Genomic DNA, 15,806 nt, shown 5'->3' on the forward strand with positions numbered 1-15,806 from the left:
GCTCAGAGCATTTACCATATGTTACCCTTTACCAGTCACAATATCAAAGCCAAACCTGCTTAATCTAGTTTACTCTAAATAGAAGCCTAGTTTTAGAACGCGAACATCATGATATATTGAATAAAACTTAAAACTAGAAATTACGACCATAGATTCTCTCAGAAAGCAGGTGAAAAAAACACAATGTAAAATAATTTTCTCATGAACTACAGACTGCAACCAGAGGTTTTGCCCTCTGCTGTCCATTCAAGAGAATGTGTAAAGACACTTTTCACTTCACTTTCCACATATGAATGCAAAGTTTCCGTCTTTATACTTTTTGTTTGGTGGTTGAATCTGGCAGCTAGGGGAACCCCATCACTTTGTTGACAGAGGGTGAATTGGTCATGAAATTGTTGAAAAGTTGGTGTAGTGAATATTGACTGAGCGATCTGAGAAAGGAAAGCAATGGAACCCTTTAAAATACTAATTTGCTTTCTAGCTTGTGTTCAAGTTTAGTTGAAGAAACCAGGATGAGTCCTTTAAATCAGACAGAAACAAAGTAAGCAAACTAATATCAAAGAATTTGTTGAAAGTATTCCACAGACACAAACAGCTTTGAGCCACTGAGATGCTGTTCTCTGCTTGTGCCGTGAATGAATTGTCACTGAAAACAAGAAAAAAAGCAACCGTATCCGTTAAAAACTGAAACTCTCTTATGAACTGCTTCAGCCCACCTCTCACTTAGCTTTACAGTCATTGTGATCTGCCTAAATAATAATAATGTTACTACATAAATATAAGTGAGAGGGGAGGGGGATGCAAGCTGGACCAAACAAAAACAATAGAGAGCATTTTCATCAAATCATTTATATTTTCAGCAAATCTTCCTTGGTCAAGCCACATTTTACTGGCCTGTTCAAAAATAGTGCAAATGCGTGTAGTAACTGCATATTACACTCATCTTGATGAAGCTTCGGTGCTATCTTGGTTCATCATTATGCAAAAAGCACAACAGTAATTCTGAAACATTTCATTTTAGCCACAACACTGCCACTATGACACAATGATGTAACGTGAAGAAATCTCATTGTTGTCAGCATTTTGACAGTTTAGCTCCTGTTCTAAATTTTCTGAGCGTGCAAAACTGCATGATTAGGGACAAGTAGTTACATGAATCCCTTTTTGTGGGGTTTCTCCATCCAAAGAAGTTATCTTCTCACAGCATTTAAATTCACATACGGCGTTGCAAGATGGGGCCATATTGCATTTAGAACAGTGGTGTTTTATCTTTTTTCTCATATACATTAATTTTTCTTTTACTGACCCAGACAAGGACGAAAAGCAAAATCCACAGCTTATAGCGTGCGATAGAGCCCACGACATTATGAGGTGCAGGGTTGATTCTATTTCAACTACATGGATGATAAAAACCAGCCGGAGACCAGGGTTCTGTTTTGGTGGGGAAAACAATTCTTCTAAGTCTATCTGAAAGGACAAGATTAAATTAAAAAAAAATTTATAGAAATTTTTGTAAATTAAAAAAAGAAATAGAAAATAAAAAATCACACCTGTTGCAAAATGAAAGTGGATGTCTGAATGGAGTCAGAAGTGTTTGGGACTTGAAAAAAGAAAATTGAAAAAGCTTTATGACTGGTTGTTCATTTTGAGGAAAGAAATAATAATTCTCAAGAACCTAAAACACCCCCATCAGTGTGAATCTTAGAAGTAGAAGTAGAGAACACGTGACAAAACATGAGGCTCCAATTCACAATTTAGGAGAGAAATTGGTTAGTCAATGACATATTAAAGGCTTGCAAAACAGTCACCAACTGTCACATTCATGGGGATTTTCAGCAGGTCGGGCTAGGTTTGCAGAAAATGTCACAGGTTGGCCGTAATTATAATTTTGCTGAATGTCTAATTCGCAGTAGAACATGGAAAAAAATCTCAAATGGTTAAAGTGAAACATTTTACTAGTTCATGAAAAACAAAGAAAAATAAGCTAATCTAGACTCTGATGGCAGTGACACAGAGCAATGAAAGGCTGGGAAGTATTTGGTACTAAAAAGATTCAGCTGGAGGAACACGTTGCAACTAATTAGGTTGGTTGGATTATTAGTCGGAATGAAGTCCAGCGGCAGGTAGAAAAGTGGGTTCCAAGTGGGTTGTTGGTGGAGAGAGACGTCAGGATGGCATGCGCCTTACACCAATTAGGGCCTACATGGATGATATGACATTGGTGACTACAACAGTGCCACGTATGAAGAGAATACTTGAGAGACTTAATAATAATCTAAAGTGGGCTGGTATAAAAATCAAATCTAGTAAGTCTAGAAGTATCTCAATAAACAGAGGGAAATTAAGTGATAGAAAGTTTGTAATAGATGAAGAAAAAATTCCAATAACTACGGAAAAGGCAGTAAAGAGATTAGGCAGGTGGTACCAGGCCGACATGAATGATGGAGAGCAGGCAGGGCAGTTTCAGAAAGATGTTTCTGAGGGACTGGATAGAATAGATAAATCAGAGCTTCCAGGAAAGTTGAAGCTGTCGTGTCTGCAATTTGGATAGTTTCTTTGGTTGATGTGGCAACTGTCTGTGTATGAGATTCCATTATCTGTTGCTGAAAAAATGGAAAGATTAGTTAGCTTTTACATTAGGAAGTGGCTAGGTGTTCCTAGATGCTTAAGAATTGTGGCACAGTATGGGAAAGGCATACTCCAGCTCCCAGTATCTAGTCTAGTAGAGGAGTTTAAATACATTAAAGTTAGGACAGAGCTCCTGTTAGCTGGGAGTACAGATGTGGTAGTTAGTAAGGTGGTTCCAAACCCAACCAAGAGGAGGACATGGAATCCAAAAATGGCAGCTCAGTAGGCAGAAGCAACTCTTAGACATACAGAGATTGTGGGTAATGTTCAAATAGGCCGGGGAGGCTTGGGGCTTGGCTCATCAAAAGATTCAGAAATCTGGAGACATTTCTGTGCACAAGGGACACAACAAAAAATATATATTGCATACCTATGACCTGCAGGCCCTCAGGCAGCACTGCATTAAAAACAGACATAATTCTGTCATGGAAATCACTGCACAGGCTCAGGAACAGTTTAAGATATTACTGTCTGTGAACACAGTTCACTGTGCCATCTGCAAATGCAGATCTATGAAACTGGCAACTTGCACATCTGGATAGGCACTATCAATGCTGAAAAGTATATAAAGACCAAGAGTGGAGCAACATATACTCCCATTCAGATAAGTATCTTTTTCAGGGAAGCCCTTGCACATTTCACCATAAACCACATACTGTATCTATTAAAACAGCATGGCTTTTTAGTTGAAGAGTCCGGGTGCTGAACTGACCTGCCTGCATTAATCTACCGAAAACATTTGGTGCATCATGAAACTCAAAGTACAACAAAGAAGTCCTGCATCAGAGAAAAATGGGAAAACTTCTCTCTTAAAGCTCCAGCAGCTGGTCTCCTCAGTTCCAAGATGTTTACAGACTGCTGTTATAAGACGAGGGGATGCTACACAGCTTTTTTAAGACATGTTACTGTCATCAAATTCAAGATAAGCTAATATTTTCATGAAACATCAAATAATAAAATGTCTCTCCTTCAACATTTAATATGTTTTCTATGTTCAACTGCAAATAAAATATTGGTTCATGAGATTTGCAAATGAATGCATTCGGTTTTTATTTACATTTCACACAGCGCCTAACTGTTTCGGAATTAGGTTTGAAGCTCTTTTAAAGAGAGAAGGACACTAACTGGATAAAAAAACAACAACTGAAAAGTAGATGTTTCAATTTATGGTTAAGTCAGGTGAATCATGTAGCTCATGGGCATAAAAAAATCAATATGACCCATATCATTTTATTTTTCAATGAGCTGTACTTTATAAGCTGAATTTAACCCCAGATTCACAAACAACCACTGCACCTAAAATGGTCTACAAGTGCATCTGCTGCAATATACATCCTTAGAGTAAACCCAAACCCACAAAAAAAACCCAAACAGCATTCACTTACTAAGAGAATCTGTTGCAAATTTGTAACATATAAGACAACTTCTCTTTTTTTGACGACCCAAGACAGAATCCCTTACGTTCATCATTTCACGTTGTCAGTCCTGACAGTTTGCTATATTTTTTCTTTTCAAAATTAACTCTAAAAGTCTGGGTTTTAATCCCACGTTGAACACATCCAACCTCCAATGAGCAGAATGACAAACACTTGGTGCACAATGAAAGCAACATCATCAACGACATTAAAAACATGAGTGTGGGACTTCACGCTGTGTCTTTAATCGCACAATTTCAGTATTTTACATTCCACATATGGACATACTCCTGAAGGGATTGTCGTCTTTCTCCACCGAAGACTGCAAATATGAGCGGGGTTGGGTTTCTGTGGAAGGGGGGGGGGGCACATACAATGATGGACATGGAGAAAGGGGACTGAGATGAGGATGGAAATGGGAATCTGGAAGACGGGGTGGATGGATGGACACTGCAGGACAGGCGTGTTGTCAACAGATGTTGTTTTCCAGATGTTTTTCCTGGGTAAGTAATAAAGATGACCTGGTTGGTTGTTACTGTTTTGTGTAACCAGTTCAGTATCAATTTTTTTTTCATGAAAAGAACCTTAAATCTGAGAGAAGAAGAGCGGGAAAGATGAAGACTGTCAGGTTTATTTTGTTGCTTGGTTAGAAAGACGGTAAATTACGTGGATATGAATCCAAGTTTTAAAGGGGAACTCCGGTATTTTTAAACCTAAACCTTATTTCTGGCATGAAATACGTTTATCTACTCACCGAGAACAGTTTGGCGAAAGGTCTAGGTTTAAAAAAAAAAACGGAGTTCCCTTTTAAGGTAACTCAAAAGAATCCACCTTCTGCCAGACATTTTACTGCCACAATAAAAAGTGTTTTTAATCCATGTAGCTTTCGTAGCTGGAGCCACTTCCTTTGCTGCCCCTTGTGGCACCACCCAGGCTATGTTCAAACATGACTTTTGTGTTTAAGGATTTGTTACTGGACTCACTCATTAATGCAAATTATTAATAGTTATTAGCTGTTTTAGTAAAAATAAGCACTCCACGTCATTATTTTGTCAAAGCACATTGAGCTGTCATGCGGAAAACGTGCTTTTGTAAGTCTGGTTGCCCTTTCACGATGGCAGCCAAGGTCATAAAGACAGCAAATGAATGCAGTCAATAAAAAAAGATGTCACCATTAGGTGGAACTGCCTGCTGCCCGAACATAGCTTTAATATGGCATTAATGTCTAGGTTAATGTGGCTTTTTGGTGAGGAGGATGGCTGCTGTCTCTCTGCTATGCTGGTGCAGTCGATCATGGCTGAAGGCAGTGTGCTCTAATGTGCTGGTGGGGTTTCTTTAAGATAACAGGGAGAGGAGTTGTTTAGTGATAATTTGGCTGAGAAAGAGAGACAGAGATGCTGTGATGCCATCTCAAATCTAAATCAAAAAGCGTAAAGCTGATCTCAGTTTTCGCAAAACGGGGGTAAAAATAAAAAAAGGGAGATGAGACTCGATCTAGAGGTATGCAAGCAGATTGGTGAGCTGGGAAGTTTAGTTGGTAATCAGAAGGTAAAAAAAACAACATTGTAATGTACCATGACAGCTGAAAACCATTCATAAATATCACAGATAAAAATACAAGTTAGTGAAATGACACCTTTTTGTTACCAGACGGATTCATAATCTGACTGAGGTTGGGAACACAAATTTGGCCACTGGTGGCTCCAACACCACACACAGCCGTGTGAGAAAGAAAGTACATACATGAAAGTTTAAAATTTGATAAACTCATGACTTGAAAAAAACAAATGGGTTCTTACCAGGTTCTAAAATGAGCTCAACACATTGTCAGATGAACAACACATGACATATTACATGGTTTCATTCTTTATTGAACAAAGATTAGGACCAAATGCATAAGCTGTGTGTAAGGTGAACTCGCTGGGACATCCACCCCTGGGAACATTCGTATCTTGAATGTTTTTTACTTGTCAAAAATGTTTCTCTCTGTAGAACGATGGACTCCCAGATTGATACAACAATTGCTTCACTCAGATCATTGCTGATGTCTTACCTCCTTGGCATTACAACATACACCTGAATGCTCGAGACCAGCAAACTGACAAAACTTTTATACAGGTGCTCACACCTGCTGATAATCATTATTCAAGTATACTGGCTTAGCAGCACCTAACTGCTACTTAGCCTTGTAATTCATAAATAATTTCTTATTAATTCTTCACACACTAGTTCTGAAAATGGGTTCCATTCCCGATTTATCCAAGTCAGATTTTCAGAGGTGCTGGAGCCAATCCCAGCTGCCATTGGGTGAGAGGCAGGGTACACCCTGGACAGGACGCCACTCCATCGCAGGGCCCATTTTGGCTTAGTTTTCGTTAAATAAATAATGACACATAGTAATATGCCAAGTGTAGCTGTTCCTTGCATTTACCTAAATTTAACCTGGTTAAAAACCAGGGGATTTATATAATTTCCTGATGGGTAAAAGCTTAGAATTGAAAGAAGTTGTACTTTTTCTTTCACAACTGTACAAGAAGTGTAACATTTATAAAGACAGTTATATCTAAAAATATTGAAATATCTAAATAATGTATTGTACATATTTGTGTTATGAACCTCTGTGAGGCACATTAACATATAGGAATCAATAAGCCAGCAGTTGCCTGTCTGAGGCATGATCCGGTTCATCAGGGCATTCACAGTGATATTGAGCAGAGTGCAGATGGTGAGTGTAAACTAGCACAGCTTCATCATCCTATTGGTGTGTGTGTGTGTGTGTATTCCTGTATAGTCAGCACGTGTCATTTACATACCCTACAATTAGTAACACTGAGAGTAGTGGCGCCGAAAGGCCATGTTTGAGTCCCTGTTGCTTTTAATAGGTAATTATGAGATGAGATGACACTGTTTTTATATAGGAATATTATACGACTGCTACAGACAAACAGGAACACGAGAGATGTTGGAGGAAAGAGGACGGGGCTGTTAGGGGATACAAACATTAGGGTTTTAGTGCAAAGAAAAAACCTGGTAATTGATTGTAGTGAATGGCAATTGGAGAGATGGTTGGTGGAGATCTTTTCAGCAGTGAGTATCTCATACTTAAAGTTTCTGGGAAAAGATGGTAGCACAGAAAGTCTTTTCATTGGCTTGTCCAGTTCTGATGCAAAGATGAAGGAAGAATCCGAAAGGGTCCGTTTTGCGTGGCGATTGCTGGTGAAATTTCCTGAGTCCCATCGCCAAAGTCTTGCCCTTTCCTCGTACATCCACTTGTTAAAACCATATCCACAGGCGAACACTGCTGACTCACTTGCTGTTTATTCACCTCCCACAAGTGGCCGGATAAGGCCAAAATGGCTTCAACTGCAGTCGCAGCTTCCAGCTGTCATTGTCCCCTGACAGTTTTCTTTTACTTGTCACCCCACGCTTGCTGTCAGTTCAGGTTCCAAAATAAAATCAGAATTCGAAGTGACTCTTGGTCCCACGTGTGGTGATAAAAATGAACAAGAGGAGAAATTACAAAGTCTGCCATGACAGCTGTCAGGTTTGATCCATGGTCTGGTTAAAAGACCCATTTGGTGCTGTTGAAGGAGCAGCACACTCAAAGGGTCCATGCAGCCAATTTCTTTGTGCACTGTGTGTACATATATGTATATATTTACATATATATCTAACTGAGCATGTGTGTTTGAGTTGCAGACAGAGGGGCAGCTGCACTGAGATGAGGAGGTGAGGTAGAATCTGTTGGTTTTAAGGGAGGTACAGGCAAAAAGGGAAGGCCTGCAGAGGTAAGTGACGCAATCCCTTCCCGACCACCACTATGTGCTTAGTGCTGAACCTATCAGAAGACAGTGCAGGGCTGAGGGGAGGAAACTGCAGAGCAATTAACAGGACAGGGGCTCTAACGATAACACACACTGATACACTGAGACAGGTAGTGTTTGCAGCTCCCTGTTTTACAGGGTGATGGAGATGAGTAACAAAACCAGTGAGGTACAGTAAATTCAGGTAATGGGTGTAATGGGAGGTAAAAACAACTGAATGGGTGTGTGTCGTGTCCAAGTGTGCGAGGTAATGAAACAGGAGGTATGTGTTGGAGAGGTATTCTATCTATTTATACAAATAAGCAGACATCCTGTGTAGGCTATAAATGATATAAGACAACTTTTTTTGTTAGTGTTATGAACAAAAAAAGTACTTTCTGTAAACATATTAAATCAGATCACTATGTCTCTCTTTCTTCACATTCGCAGCATAGTAGGCGATGCTAATACTTTCAGTTAAGTCACAGCAGATATATGAAATGAATGATTTTTTTTCTGGAAACCTAGGACCAGCAGAAAAAAACTGTGACACAATACTAACTGAACTTGAGAGCGTAGCAAACACCTCACTTTTTCTAAGTAACAATTTTGTCCCCTGGGAGAAAGTTACTTGACATAAATCCAGTTCTGTGTATGGCGTACCCCTCAGCACACTACTGGTAAGCATTTTACTGGCAGCAGGAAAGGATTTAACAGCATAAAAAAGCCTTTAAACATAATATTTTTGGTGAAAGAGCACCTGTTGGTTTCTCTGGCTTTCAGTGTTGTTATACATTTTGTTTTAGAGTGTGTTTCCCTCAAAAGATTACTTCTGCTATTAATGCTGATGTCAGGTAAAGGTTATAGCAAAGACCTGAAAGACTATAATGAATTCCGAGTACTAATCAGTCAATTTAAGCTCTTCTTCTGGGAACATTTCGTGAAAATCAAGCTTAAAACATGAAGTGTTTGACACTGGACCCCTTTTAAATGTTTTGAGAATTATTGCTTTTTGCTGCAAGTTTCGTGAGAATATTTTCAACTCATCGTCTTTAAAGAGAGGAAATGGCTACAAGACGTAATAGTGAGAGCAAAACTGGAAATGGGAAAGCAGAAATTGGGCTCTATCCTCTATGCCAGTCAGTCATCCAACTTTCAAAAAAACTAAAATAATCAGTTAATTCTATTCTTTGGACGGAACCAGAATAACTTTTAACCCCTATTTCTGGTCTCTGCAAAAGGCTAAGCTAACTATCCGCTGGTTAGCTTGATCCTATATCAAACATTACTTATCTGTGCTTTTAGGCAAACAACTGTCCCATTTCTTTTTACAAAAATAATACTTTTTTTTTAACAGATGAGTCCTGCTGCAGCAACACTACATATTTAGTGATTACAGAATTCACTGTGATGCTCATGACATTTTGCTACTTTCATGCATGATAATATTCGTAATGACTCTTACTTCATAAGACACGCATATATGAAACAGAGGTGCTGAGGCCTGCATGGCTCCATGTTTTCTATTTAGACAAAAGCCACCCGAAAACTAACCAAGAAAAGACATCTTACAGGGTATGAGGTATGTGTTTTGTGCATGTCCATTTTGTGTGTGTCTCTGTGCAGACATGTGTGCGGGAGGTAGGTTGACAAATGCTCACAGGGCCTCAGCGGTTTGAGGGGACGGCTGCAAGCGCAGACAGGACAGACTTGACTGAAAAGAGTGGGGCAGGGATTGTCTGAGTTGCTAACGGTCAGGTCGCAGACATAAAGATAGAGAGAGCAAAAAGATGCAGCTGGTAGAGACAAAAACAAGCCCCTCGGTTTGCATTTAGACGTGGAACAGTACAGCTTTCCATGCAGATGCAATTTGTGGTTGCATATAGATATACTGTACCTTAATGGCAGTGTGTTCCAACTATGTAAAACACATGTATATGTGTGTGTGCGTGCACCTCTCAGACAGCAAAAGCATAGCCAAATTCCCTGTGTGTTTCTGTTTAATGATGCTGATGTGTCTTTGCTGGTGGCAGACGATGGGTCTTGTGAGTGTCTGACAACAAAAAAAACCAAACAGTCTATAGGGCACGTTCTCACTGATCAAAAACAAAATCCAGTTATTCGTCATCTCTCGTCCTTCACTCACATTTCTTCTTTCACCAAAACGGCCCCAATAGTGTACTTTTATGAGAGAGAACAAAGTCACACTTCCTGGTCCTCAAAGACCTCCAAGAAGAGTGGGGGAAACAGTTCATTGGGACACTCGACCTTCATGTGGAGGAAGCGGCTGGCGTGGCAGGCCCCGATCATGCGCAGATCTGTCACCTTCATCAGGAGCTTGGGCCAGAAGTGGGGAATGTTGTGCTTACGGTAGTTGATGTAGTGCTCGAATGCCAGCAGGTAGGCCTCTTGGCACTGCTCAATCTTCTCCATGCTGGTCAGCCCTGAACGATCTGGAGCAAGAAAAAAAAATGTTATGCACACTAATAAACAGATTTTTCAGCCTAATGTGTTCCATGCATTTTTGAATTTGTGCATCTGTCAGTCAGTCAGTCAGTCTGTCTGTCTGTCTGCCTCTCTATCTATCTATCTATCTATCTATCTATCTATCTATCTATCTATCTATCTATCTATCTATCTATCTATCTATCTATCTATCTATCTATCTATCTATCTATCTATCTATCTATCTATCTATCTATCTATCTATCTATCTATCTATCTATCTATCTATCTATCTATCTATCTATCTATCTATCTATCTATCTCTCTCTCTCTCTCTCTCTCTCTCTATCTATCTATCTATCTATCTATCTATCTATCTATCTATCTATCTATCTATCTATCTATCTATCTATCTATCTATCTATCTATCTATCTATCTATCTATCTATCTATTCTATATGAATTATATATTTTCTATAAGCATAAGTGAAGTGCCCAAACAGTCTATAGCATGTATAAATTGACTCTCTGCATTAAAAGCTAGCAAATAAAGAGGCTGGTATTGGGTTAGACCTTGTAGCATGTACTGTACTGTAAATACCCCCAAAAAATATGTCTGGATAAGATTTGTTTCTCTCTTTTCTATCACAAAGTCGTAATTTTCCAATCCAATTTCCATTCTTAAGTTGTGGGTGGAATCTTCTTATAATTCATTGTCCAATAATGACAATACTACAATCTTATATTTTTAATTGAACAAATGTGTGAGAAATTACACGAAACATGAAGAATGACACCATCATGTAACCTATTTGCATTACATTAAGCTAAAATAGAATGATGCTTTATTATTCCCTAAAGGGAACATTATAGTGTTGTCGTATGAATTGATGATGCAGAAGACATGTCAGCAGCTGTGCAGGGCGGCACACATACAGCTACCAAAATATCACAGGTCACCTTACTTGCTACACAATATAAATGGAAACTCACAATGTCCAAGAGATGCATCTTGTCTATATTCCCAATGCCTATAATTACACCATCTGTTGTCAACAAGCACTGCTTATCCTCATTTTTTCTTGCCCATCTGTCTGCTGTCCTTGTGTTCACATTTAGTCTGAAAGTGTGAAGAGAGGCATTGGTGTCCGATATATCCTACTGCAGCTTTATCTCAGTGAAACACAGTAGATCCCTTATATTCCCACTGTGTCCTCATCAATGCTTGAAGTTCGTCCAGTTTAGCAGCCTGGGATCCTGCATTCCTTATGATGATGGATGGAAGAAATGTTTTAAACTTCCTCCTCCTTGCCTTTAAATTTGGCTCCAGCCCTACATCCTAGACGTCTCTTCTCTTATCACAGGCATTGCTCAGGCTTTCAAAACCTCAATCTGGTCCTTTATGTAAACATCTCTCCCATTTGCAGGGTTATGCATCATATGTTAAAAAGTTCCAGAAATAGTAGCTGCACAGCATTGAAAACACAGTTGGGAAGTATTTCAAAGATTCATCTTTTAACAGAAAGTCTCAACAAAATGCAAAGAAAAACAATATAGCCAGAGCTAATGCAACTGGCTGCCACTACTGTGGTACCATTTCTGAGGTTTTTCAGTCCTCTGTCCCACAGTCTGGTCAGACCAAGACACTCCATTACACTCACATTACATTTGAAAGCCCCTTCTACGTACATGTTTGCATACAGACACACAGGATACCCACATAAACTGAGCAATAACACCTACACTGGCTTGAAGACAAACCCCTGCAGCTCACTGGCAACATCCAACTGTGAGAGCTATCACTTATCCATATCTCGGCTATATGGACAGAAGCTTTCACCCTTCAACATCTTCCTGCCTTGATGCTAGTTCAGCAAACCTCAAACAAAAGGTGCTTTCAGCTTTCTGCATCTTTTTGACACGATGCTTGATGGTACTGAAGCAATGCTGGTTAGAAATGTGGTCCAACTTTTGCTGTCAGCCTTCTCAGATGATACTAAAGCATCGCAGGACTGAGGTGGCTGCATGTGACACACATAAGATACTTCAGCTGCTCTGCACTGGCTCACCTCTCTAACCAAACAACTCTGCCTGGATATGCAGAATACTTCACTGACATCACGACATCTGAAACGTCCTTATTCTTGGTTGCTCAGGTCAGTTTTCTTCTGTGGTTATCTCGACTTTGAAATTAAATTATAAAAATGAAGTAATTACAAAAGTTATAAAAATGATATAGCCAAAGTAGATTCGATACTTCTCTATGACTTCTGTGTCACCAACTTCCATTGAATTGTCAACATTTCATCAAAAGTTCTCCTGTGCTGAACACTGACTGATAAACACAATTTCACTCCACAAAACTCTCCAACCTGGAGTGGCATATTTATTTAGTCTAAAAGGAAATCTGTCTTTGTAACTGGGATGTGTTAGCTATATTGTACATTTGATGAACAGTTGGAGCAACTTTCTTCAGTATGCAAATTTCTTGCTGCAGTCAATGTGAAGTGCACAAACAAAAACACTCTTCCAGAATGAGGTAGGCAGTTTTGAGAAAGCAGTGAAATAAATAAGTCATAGATAAGTACTAAACCAGGCTAAGCTTTTTTTAAATTTACATTTAACCTCCGTTTAGGCTACTGCTACTGCTCTCATTAAGGTGAAGTTGGCACTTCTACAAGGTCAACTGCTGTTGTGAAATACTTGCGTTAGATATCATGTCAGCAGTTCTCATTGGCACATAAAGTCAGCCCCAGACAGGCACCTAAAGAATGAGCAGCAGCTTTTATCTTTTACTATCAGCTAACCAGTCAGTACAGTATAGTATAGTGGGTTTGATAAGGTACTTAAAGAGATAAAAGCTTCAGACAGATAGAAGAAGATAAGAGATAATTCAGCAATATACAGTGTGAAAAAACAAGTTTTTTCAATGAATAAAACGTATTCCAGTAGTCCCCAAAAGTAAAATGTTCAACAGACTAACATTCGTTTTGTCCCCTCACCTGAGCTCATGAGCAGCACGGCCTGCATCAGCGCCACCTCAGTGTCATCCAAGTTGAACTGCGCCAGACTCCTCCCCAGATCAAAGATGGCATCCGACACCACCCCCAACCCACCGTTTTTCAGCTGCTCACGCTTCACAGCCATCTCTCCGTTTAATGTCAGCGTCTCACTTTCGGGGTCGTAGCGTACGGCGGCGCGCAGGGACATTATCTCCATGCAGCAGCCTTTAAGCAGGATGATCTGGTCTTCACAAGGCAGCTGAAACCAAAGAGGGGATGATAAGAACATGTGAAGACCGTAAAAGTCGTTCTCTGCTATTACTCTATTTGGTAAAAATAACTTCAGCTACTAAAGCTGCACAGAAGCAATAAAGTCCCCGATTCCTAAAAATCTACTTTTTTACTTTGTTAACATACTCACATGGTATTTTTTTTTGTGTTACAAGACATTATGAAGACTATGACTAATCATAAAGTGTGACAATGTTCCAACCATTTAACTGAGAGCCACTGTAAGTACAAGCAGTCATGTTTGGTAAGTCATTTTCTTTTCACGGGTTTTCTCACAATACATCAGGGCATACATATGCCAGAAGAGGTTCCCTGCAGCAGCTTCCTGCTCCGGCTGACTGGCGCAGTGATGTACAGGCAGCAATCCCTCTCCCTCCCTCTCTAGAGTTTGAACCAAAAAAAAAATCGACCCGGTTTTCCACTAAATCATTTATAACATTCATACCTGGCATTTATCTAAGTGACACCATGAGTATACCCAGACCGAATGTGTTTTCTATCTGTGCCACTGTTGTTTAAATGATAAATCCATACCATAGTGGAAAAAGCCATGAGCAGTCTGCCCACGAATCAGACTGTCTGTAGGCCATGGTTTTAAAAGATCTTCCCAGCGAGGCGGCAGACAGACTCATACAGCTGTACCAGTGTGTTGCTGAAAATGAATTAAGTGCAAGCGGTTGCTGCATCAACTTCAAGGTGTGTTGATAAAGATGATATGTCAAGAGTTTGTTTACAGCTGGTTTCCACTGCCCCCACGTGGCCTGAAAATCCTGAAAAACAGATGTAAAGCCCCACTGATCTGTTTTCACGATGACTCCATATTAAATCGCTTCAGATTTGGTGTCATTAACTCACAGTTTTGGCTTAAGAGCCTTTGAAAGCCACATGGATTAAAAAATGTCCAACTGCAACGTGTGGTAGTTTTTTAAGAATTTTTTTACCCCCTCCCTCAGTTTTGGCATGGACAAAAGTTTCCTTTTACTTTGGGGATCAGCCATTGTCATTTAGCCCTTCAACTGGGGCGTTGGGGACCATTTTGATGTCTCTCCAACTTTGATCTCACCATCAGTTTGATAGTGTCTTTCCACAAGCTACTTGAGGTTTTCAAGAGAAAGCAGCAAAATGAATATGGTAAATAAATGACAGATAAAATGTTCTCTTCTCTTCTTCCATTTAAAAGCTGTACACGTGCCTCTTACCTCTGAAAAGAGGGGCAATTTCTTGGCAAAGTCAACAACACGAGTAATAGCCGGCGTCATGATCTTGGTGAACTCGCTGAAGACCTCCAAGTCGACCTTATCTCCGTCTGAGGTGAGCACCTGTGGACCCTGACCTATATCATCAGGCTAGGAAACAGGACATAACAAATGTAATGAATCCAATCATAGCAATGGGTGCAGTGAGATGGATATACTCTCTATATATCGATATAAATGCAGGCAGGGAACGCATTTTTGATCAAAAAAGTGTCTTTGTATAAAATAATTACACTGTCTAAAGAAGTGTGCACTGTATCAACGAGTCTGTATTTTGCCACAAATCCCCTCTTAGTATTGTATTTTTTGCTAAATGTATTTAAACAGGTGCTCTTTTTTATTGGGAGCAGAATCATTAAGTCATTTTTCTAGAAAGTTTCCAAAGCTGGGTCTCAGCAAATCATAACCAAATCAAATTGTAAAAAGCTGTGAAGTTGCTATGCAGTAGCAAAGTCACTGTGCTCTGATTGGCTCTGCCACTCGTTCCCAATGACAGAATGCACTCTAAGCTCCTGGATGTCCTTCACTTTTTCTGATCACAGCGAATCTTCAAAAAACGGTATTTAACTGTAAAACCATTCTCGCTTTTTAAAAAACAGTTGCCTGGTAACTGTGACGTGACCTTGGTGTCAAGGTTTCCATTGAAGGTTGAGATGTGAGCAGCAGCCTTGCATGCTGCGCTGATCACATGGTACTCAGGTGAAGCAGAGAGCTATCAAAGCATCTGTTTTTCTGTCATGTTGTTATTTGATCTTTTTGAAGCGAAGAATCCTTATGACACGCTATGGGAAAACTTTCTGGAATAACAATCTTCACAAAAGAAGAAATGCTGCTCTACATGGATATTAAACAGCAGCTCGGCCAAGATGCCATTTCATTTCTGGTTACAGTGACCAACTTTTAAAAATAGGCCTAAATCAAGTCATGATGGGAATGAAAAAAGCTTAATTTGTTTAAAGGGATGTA

The 15,806-nt window shown here is 39.6% G+C and overlaps 1 protein-coding gene across 1 annotated transcript in view; it reads right to left on the reverse strand.

Annotated features, from left to right (window-relative positions):
• Window positions 1–4,264: 4,264 nt before the first annotated feature.
• LOC140272814 (thyroid hormone receptor alpha) overlaps window positions 4,265–15,806 on the reverse strand; it is a 109,053-nt gene continuing 97,511 nt past the window's right edge. The window contains exons 8-10 of the mRNA XM_072368284.1: window positions 14,784–14,930; window positions 13,294–13,552; window positions 4,265–10,299 (exon numbers count right to left, since the gene is read on the reverse strand). Of these exons, the coding sequence (XP_072224385.1) occupies window positions 10,049–10,299; window positions 13,294–13,552; window positions 14,784–14,930 (657 nt within the window). The 3' untranslated portion in view covers window positions 4,265–10,048. The remainder of the gene's footprint in view (window positions 10,300–13,293; window positions 13,553–14,783; window positions 14,931–15,806) is intronic.

Source organism: Leuresthes tenuis, unplaced genomic scaffold (assembly GCF_036924035.1).
Source record: "Leuresthes tenuis unplaced genomic scaffold, fLeuTen1.0.hap1 SCAF_17, whole genome shotgun sequence".
Taxonomy (NCBI): Eukaryota; Metazoa; Chordata; class Actinopteri; order Atheriniformes; family Atherinopsidae; genus Leuresthes; species Leuresthes tenuis.